The following is an 8,603-nucleotide window of genomic DNA, read 5'->3' on the forward strand; positions in this document are numbered from 1 at the left end:
GAGTGAGATTAAGAAGCTATCACTGCTAAAGAGCAAAGATTACTCTCTGGTAGGCAATCCTCCAGCAAAGGGATTAACAAAGACATTCATTCATCCTTCTACAATGATTCCCTCCCTGTTAAGTAAGTGGAATCCCTGACTTCATGACTTCAACCCTGATTCAAAGCCTTGCGGCAAATAAGTTCAGATATATCACACTCAATTTTGGAAGAATCCAACTATTCTCTACAGATTTTAGTTTCAGTCATTCACTACCTGTAAAATTAAATGCAATATATGAATACTGTTACACATCTAAGGAAACTGTGCAATGTCTGGAGTATAATGTTCACACAAGACCAAAACAATGCAAATTTATACAGACAACCACTATTATGCTGTTGAATAAAATGTATAGTATGTTACTCATTTACCAGAAGTGCTGAGTCATAAATACATTTAAATAAATGGGTTTGCGTGTTGAAAAGAAGTTGTGCTGAGAATAGTTTTTCCTAAGATTTCTTGGATTGGATCTCTCTCTCTCTCTCTCTCTCTCTCTCAATCTCTCTCTCTCTCGTTGTTGTCTCTCCTCCACATGCAAGCTGTACTACTCTACAGCCTATGCGCACAGGGCAAAGTATATTCTGGCCTAGACAATAGGTACAGAGAGAGAGAGAGAGAGAGAGAGAGAGAGAGAGAGAGAGAGAGAGAGAGAGAGAGAGACTACATGATCCAACATGTGTGCAAGACTAGTTGGGAGTGCTGAATCAATGACTTTGGCTAACCTTAAGAAGTTCTACATTCCAGTCAAATAAGTGTGTACGCAAACTATACTAAAGCGTTATAGGGCTGTGCAGATTACAGAGGACAACACATACATCCTTCCATCATGTAATCATCCTAGTATGAATGGTAAACATCAACAGTTAAGCAGTGAGAAGGGTGTTTGACTTTGATACAGTATATGTTAAAGTCACAGCATGAACAGAATAATGAGTAGGTGTCTTACTATCAGCAGTGTGTATTCTATCAGTTTGGACAGGTCTTTCAGCAAACCCTCACATGCATTAGAATATATCAGTTTGTTGATCTAAATACAGCACTATCTCGAAATTTGCTGCACAGATTTTTCTCAACAAGGAATTGTAGCACTGGAACATGCCAACTATGGGTTTGTGGGTTTTCCTGACACACCCTGTAGGCAAAAGTACACTAGGCACCCTGCTGACAAAAGTAAATAAAATAACCAGGATTACAGGCATTTTTAATCTGTTTATCAACCACTGTCTGCCAGGTTCTCCCATGAATTACACTAATACAAGATATAACATATATACAAGATATAATATAACTACTGAAGCTCAGCTGATGTATACAGTGCAGAATGTCTATAGAGAGGGCTGTAGAGCGTAATTAATACGTACTCACCTGAAGACGATTTCTTCATTTTCCCACGCGGCAATAGCAGAGATCAATATTATTAAACTCCTTCCGAGTGTGAAAGTAAACTCCAGTAAAGTGTTGGTTAATTTTGTTCTCACGCAGGTTAATGCGGGTGGCCCCGCCCCCTCCCAAAATACTGTAGTCCACTTGGACTGCGGAGGTGGTCGATAATATTGAGCTGACAAGTCGATTTCTCGTTGATTGTTATAATGTAGGCTACCACTTGTTAAAACCACCACATAATGAACAGAATCCTGTCGCCTACTGTCAATACACGTACTCCTGAAGGCTGACTCCGCCTAGGTGAAACAGTAGTAAACACCTGAGTTTTTTTTTTTTTCTTCTTTTTTTTTCTTTTTTCTTAAGCCAAACTCTGAGGCGTGACCACTGTTACTGTAACACAAACTGGCTATGGTGGCATCATCGCTGTAAACCATGTTTCTTCAGAATATTATATAAATATTTCCCTTCACACGTAAATACAAAGTAAACAATTTTAGAAGTATATCATTTATTGGAGTAGCCTAATAGAAAGGTTACATTAAAAAAAAAAATTGTCCCAGTATATGTCTCATATACACTTTATTGTATTACAGATTTTATGTAGAATGGAATTAATTGACTTTTTTGACCATTGATCTACGCAAAATAAGCCACAATGACAAAACAAACAAACAAACGAACATGTTCTTAGAATTTTTATTATTATTATTATTTTATTTATTTTATTTATTATTACTTTTTATAAATTTGTTATAAATGCAAGTATTCTGACCGTTGGCGAAAGAACTGAGCTCATGTGCTTCCTGTTTGTTTTGATTATCTTGCGATGTTTCTAGAACTCGACTGCAGCCCACCTGTGGCGAATTCAACTGAATGTAGGTCTAGAGGATTTAGTAAAGACACACCTTTGTTTATTAGGCCTCACAATTATGTAGTGCCGTTTTAGTCAAAATTAAATACATACATAAATAAATAAACAAACATGCCTGTGACATAAATGATAAAATGAGCAATAAATACGTGTAAACGTGTTATTAATAGGCCTAATTAACACAAACAAATAAATAGGTACTGGACTCATTATAATAAAACTTTAATAAAATTAAAATATCATACTCATTTTTGCAATACTACCACTTCAGTTTGTTCATTTCAGTTTGTTTTTATTTCCTAATAACAGGTTTTATTTTAAAAGTTTTTTTTTTCCCCATAATGCCCTTTTTCATTTAATAATAAAACTGGTATTACTTCTACAGTACTTGTATGTATGTACATATGTACATGTATATTTGTGTGTGTATATATATATATATATATATATATATATATATATATATATATATATATATATATATATATATATTATACACACACACACACACACACGCACACACATATGTGTGTGTGTGTGTGTGTGTGTGATATGACATTTATTGCACAATGAAATTAATTTCAGAATGGGACATTTATTTAATATATTTAAAACTGTCAGTCAAGAACAGTAGGGTGGGTTTAAAGAAGATATCTAAACCTAATCTATAATTTGTTTTTGATAGATTACTATTTTACATGTAAAACATGTTGCATTACATTCGTATTACATTCTAAAAACATTGGCATATGAATGATGTAAATTGGGACGTGGGGCGCGTCTCGTTATCCATGACGTTGTTAAATCTCCGGGTCTCAGATGCTGACTGAACAGAGCAGACGCAGAGAGAGGTGTGAGTGCAGCGGAAAGCAAGACCTCGCGCTTGCAGGACAGTACTGGCGACATTTGGAAAGTCGCAAAGGTTTGTCCAAAAAGTCGCTAGATTTGTCGCTAGGCGTGTTTATTTTATTTTATGCAAAAAAAAAAAAAGTCATTAAACTCACTAAGTTTGCAACACTGGTCTGCACTGACAGCTGGAGAATAGGCAGGCTAAACTCAGCCTCTCCCCAGCAACAAGAAAATACAGAGGTACAGGGAACGCTGGGTTTTTCATTTATTCACATTCTATTTGAAAAGCAATAAAATACACCGAGTACCCAAATGATGCCCTGTCTGTTTTTTTCTTGAAAAAATTCTGATCTCTTCACGCCCCCCAGGGGGCGTGTTCCCCTGGTTGAGAAACGCTGCTTCATATATAAACAACACTTAATACACATACATACAAATACTCAAAATACATAAAATATATTGAGGAGAATAAAATAGAGAGAGAAGAGAAAAAATAACTAATAAGAATCAATAGTATTTATTACATAAACAAATTGCTTCAGTCACAAAACTAAATTTGTAATGGTTTGTGGAACACCTGATTGTCCTTAAATGCCACCCAAAACGCCATCCTTAACATCCCATCCTGATGCCATTATTTTAAAAAATCACACCAAACATTGTTTGTGTTGAAGCTTAACATTTCTTTCAGGGTGAGCACCCTGCTGCCTTAAAAATGTGAGTAAACCCAACTTGAAGAAAACTTTTGTTTCAACTCAAAAGTTAGGTTTTATAAGTTTTCCAAGTCAAGACATTGGATTACTTAAAGCTTAATTTTTGAAAACTTATACACTTGAGTTCAAGTTCATAAACCTAACTTGTTTATGCTATCATGTTTTACACTGTAGAGTGCTTACCAGGCCACAATTTTATCAGCTCTACACTGGTTACCTGTTACGTTTTGTATCGATTATTAAATAGTGCTACTTGCATATAAAGCCCTAAACGGCCAAGCTCCTTTGTATTTAACCAATCTTCTATCACGTTACAATCCATCACGCTCTTTAAAGTCGCAAATCTCTGGACTTTGGATAATATGTAGGATATCAAAATCTACTAAAAGAGGTAAAGCTTTTAGCTCCTAAACTCTGGAATAGCCTTGCTGATAATGTTCGGGGTTCAGACACACTCTCTCAGTTAAATACAGATTAAAGATAAATTTGTTTAGCCTAGCATTCACTTGTGTCTCATAACATTGTACTCCAGTCATCTCAGATAAAATGATAACAAATCCACATGGTCATCGCTGCCTGAAATACAATGAACAGCAGCTACGCTAATCCTTCTCCATTTGTTTCCCGTTCCTACCTTGGGATGCCCCTCCCAAGGCAATCAGTGAATGTGACAGCTCCAGTTCAGAACCAGCCTCTACGAAGGTTCTAGATGAAGCCAACACCTGCAAAGACTTTGGATGATACCAACATCTAATCGTCACAACCACAAGCTCTACACATGTTGCTCCTGGGGTAGCAGTGGGCCTGACCCGTTCTGCTCTCCAGGCCAGCCTGGTCCGTCTTGGTGCCCTGCTTCTGGAGTTCTGATTGGAGGCCTTTCACTGTTGCTGAGGATGTTCCCATATGGACAGCCTGAGGACACACTTGGAAGGCATGACGATGGCATTGGACTGCAATTGATAGGGGCAGTTTTGGTGCGGTGTCCTGTGACTGCAGTGATGGTTTTGGGACTGCAATTGCCACAAACAATTGCACAAACAGACTTTGCGCTCGGGTCTCCATCGGTGGACAGTTCATGACTTCAGCGGAATAGAATTCATGTTGAGACTGTGGTGAATTTCCTGTTTACATATTTGAATTTTTTGTTTTATCATGTAGCACATAGTTATAGATGGGATATTATTTATAATTACACTATCCGGTGTCACCCAGATGAGGATGGGTTCCTTTTTGAGTCTGGTTCCCCTCAAGGTTTCTTCCTCATATCATCTCAGGGAGTTTTTCCTTGCCACTGTCACCTCTGGCTTGCTCATTAGACATAAATTTATCAATTTAAAATTTAGATCTGAATATTAGATATTTCTGTAAAGCTGCTTTGTGACAATGTCCACTGTTAAAAGTGTTATAGAAATGAAACTGAATTGAATTGAATATCATGGCCCAAAAATGGCAGCACAGCAGTTTAGAACAGCGATTCTTAATGTGGGGGTTGCAAAGTGGTAGCAGGGGGATCGCAGAAAACTTTTATTTTAAACGTTGTGCACAGAGGTTTCTCAGAAAAGCCAGTGGTGGAGTTTTGCAAAGCACTGTCTTTCTTAAAATTGGGTCACACTTGCAAAAAGATTAAGAACCACTGGTCTAGAAAATATAGAGACAAAGTCAATAAAGATCCTGTGAAATATCAGGAGTACTTTGCAAGAGAAAAGGAAAGAGACAGAAAAAGAAAAGAGACAGGAAAGCTTAAAACATCTACCATCTTACAAAACAGGAAAAAAGACATTAACGCCAACAATGGAAAGTAAACCAATGAAACTAAAGAGCCAGTGAGAGGAGAAGACAGGAAACACAGCAGTATTTAGCAAGCAACAGCCCCCTGAGTGTCAAATAGATGGCTAGATGTTGTTCAGTCCCTGGAGCCCTGTATTTGAATTCTGCTTACCACAGAATTATTTTAATGTTGGCATTAAATATAATTCTCTGACACCAAATTTTGCCTTCACATGAGCTACTTTTTGTTAAGTGTCTTTTGTTTCTATTTTAATCTATTTTATGTACCACTCTACTAACTATTATCATTAGCAACACATTATGTCATTGCCAAAACACTGTCATTACCATCATTACACTTATTTTTCTGTAAAGGTTTTGCTTGAATTGTTTGTATCCTCACCATTTTGCTTTTACACAAATTACTTCATGGGGTAATTATCAAAAAGAAACACCAGAAGGGGTTTTTATGCACATTAAACAAACATGAAGACTGCTAGAAAATTAAAATACTGTTTTGATGGTGAAAATATGAAAAACTATGTAATATATTGTTTGTTTAAAAAAAAAACAACAGGTATTTTTACAAAAGTAATCGATGTTTACAACATGAATGATTTTGGGAAACCTTCTTGTTACCTCTTTTTATGTGAAAAAATGTGTTTTTCAGTGTTGTGATGGTAATGACCTTTTGCTGGGGTACTCAAAAGATAATCTATCCATCCATCTTTTATACCGCTTATCTTTCAGGGTCAAGGGGAACCTGGAGCTTATTCCAGTGAGCATAGGGCATATCATATACACATTCACACACCCATTCCTACACTACGGATACTTTGGACATGCTAATCAGTCTACCATGCATGTCTTTGGACTGGGGGAGGAAACCAGAGTACCTGGTGGTATCTACCGCAGCATGCTGAGAACATGCAAACTCTGCACACACATTAATTTAACGCCAACCCTGGAGGTGTGAAGCTAACGTGCTAAACACTAAGCCACCGTACGCCCAGAAAACAAGATAAATTATTATAATTCTATAAGGGATACACTGAGTCCAGCATTAGACCTTTACTTTGAAACATTTAAAGATTATTGAGGCAACATTAAAAGAACAGTGTTAGTAATTTCATTTCTCAAAGTTTTAGATGGTCAAATGTGCCCCCAATTGAAGAATCACTCTGTTATGCCTCTTTTCCTCAACACAAACAGAGATCACTGACTCAGTGGCCATGTTAGTAAGAACAGAGTGAGATTGCATGCAAAGAAAAGAAAGAGATCAAAGAGTTCCACTGTTTAAAAGAATGCTAACTTTAGCAAAGAAGTTTACAGCTTCAAAGTAAAACTTTGAAAGAAATAATAGTGAACACCATCTTTTCCTGTGCAAAGGAAATAAAGGTGTAAACACACAATTGTCTAGAATTGTCACACAATTGTTTAGGATGTTTTCATATTTTGCAGCATTAAGAATTCCTTTCACTGCAACTAAGGGGCCTAGGCCCAGTGGGAGAAAAAAAAAGATGGGGTTTATAAAAATGTTGGAAGGTTTTGACAGGGCAACAGAATGCATGACCACAGTATGCCAAGATTCATCCTCTTCTTATTAGAACAAAGATGAATAACTTCTCGTAGTCTGGCCATGTTTAAAACAGAAACTAAAAGTCACACCTTAGCTGAGAGGAGTATTATTTATGCCAGTCTGGCTCATGTTTAGAAAGGATACAGTGAGATAATAAATAGAAGGTGACAAGATGTCTGAACCTAGAGCGAACTACTTTCTGAGAACAAAGAAATGCTACGAGAACAAACACTCAACTGCTCTCTCACAGATTTAGCATCTCCATCTGAATGAACACATCAGGCTCAGTGGAGACTAGGAAATGTCTGAACTGGGAGAGAACCACTCTCTGAGGACAAAGAGCTACAATGGGAACGAAGACTCAACCTCTCTTTCGCAGAATTAGCATCTCCATTTGAATTTACACATCATACTGAGTAGAGACTAAGAAATCATCACTACATTGTTTCCTGCTTCCTCTCCTGACACCGTTCTCTCTCTCTCTCTGTGTCAAGATCACCCTAAACACACCCAAGGTCTATATGCATTGCATAACATGTTTTAATGCGAATAAAATGTCGACTACACATGTTTACTGTATTACACAAAAGGTCTCAGTGTGACTGAAAAATATGGTCTCATTTGCTCAACAGCAGTTCAAATAAAAATATTGTATGCTGTTAAAGACATACCCTCCCAGGGTCCCTTACTCAAATTACCTCCTGTGTGTAAATAAGGTACATCCTTCCACATACATCAAATTACAATCTCAAACAGCACCATTTTTTTAGGCGAGAGCTGGCCAAAGATTTGGGGAATCTGTAGACAGATCTCCCACACGATCACTGTGTGTATTTTTTCTGTACCAGGTATGTAAATTTTGACTCTCTTATGTTGTGTTGTATTGTTATGTTTTGAATTAAATTGTAAAGTAATGTTGAATTAAATTCTTTCTTATTATTATTAGTAGTAGTATTGGATTTGGATGTGTTCATACCTGGTTAAATAAATTTTTAGACTTGATTATATTCTGACTTATTCTGAAATTATTGTCTCTAATAGATTAAGTCCTTGTTACCGCAAATCTGTGACCAGGTTAGTACAGGCTAAAATCCAGTTTTAGGTGGAGCACTGGGGCACACATAACTGAGATTTTAGAGTCCAGGCTAACATTTTGGACATTAAGTTAAGTGTACTTAGAGTGTACAGGCTCGATAAGAAATTTCAGTTTAGGACATCATAAAGTTGATCGACCAAGTCTAAATAGGGAGAAGTCTAAACCTCTGATTACTGTAATATTCTTCTAGTTAATGTGTACATAGGAAACTATGGCATGATTATATACAGCTAATTTTGCTCAGATATTATTGGACTATCTCAGTAGATTTTAGTGGTCATGACCTCTGACTAGAGATAACAT

The 8,603-nt window shown here is 36.7% G+C and overlaps 1 protein-coding gene across 1 annotated transcript in view; it reads right to left on the bottom strand.

Annotated features, from left to right (window-relative positions):
* The window catches only part of septin9a (septin 9a), a 93,464-nt gene extending 91,719 nt beyond the window's left edge, over positions 1–1,745 (bottom strand). The window contains exon 1 of the mRNA XM_017454749.3: positions 1,408–1,745. Within this exon, the coding sequence (XP_017310238.1) occupies positions 1,408–1,426 (19 nt within the window). The 5' untranslated portion in view covers positions 1,427–1,745. The remainder of the gene's footprint in view (positions 1–1,407) is intronic.
* Positions 1,746–8,603: the final 6,858 nt, after the last annotated feature.

Source organism: Ictalurus punctatus, chromosome 2, assembly GCF_001660625.3.
Source record: "Ictalurus punctatus breed USDA103 chromosome 2, Coco_2.0, whole genome shotgun sequence".
NCBI lineage: Eukaryota > Metazoa > Chordata > Actinopteri > Siluriformes > Ictaluridae > Ictalurus > Ictalurus punctatus.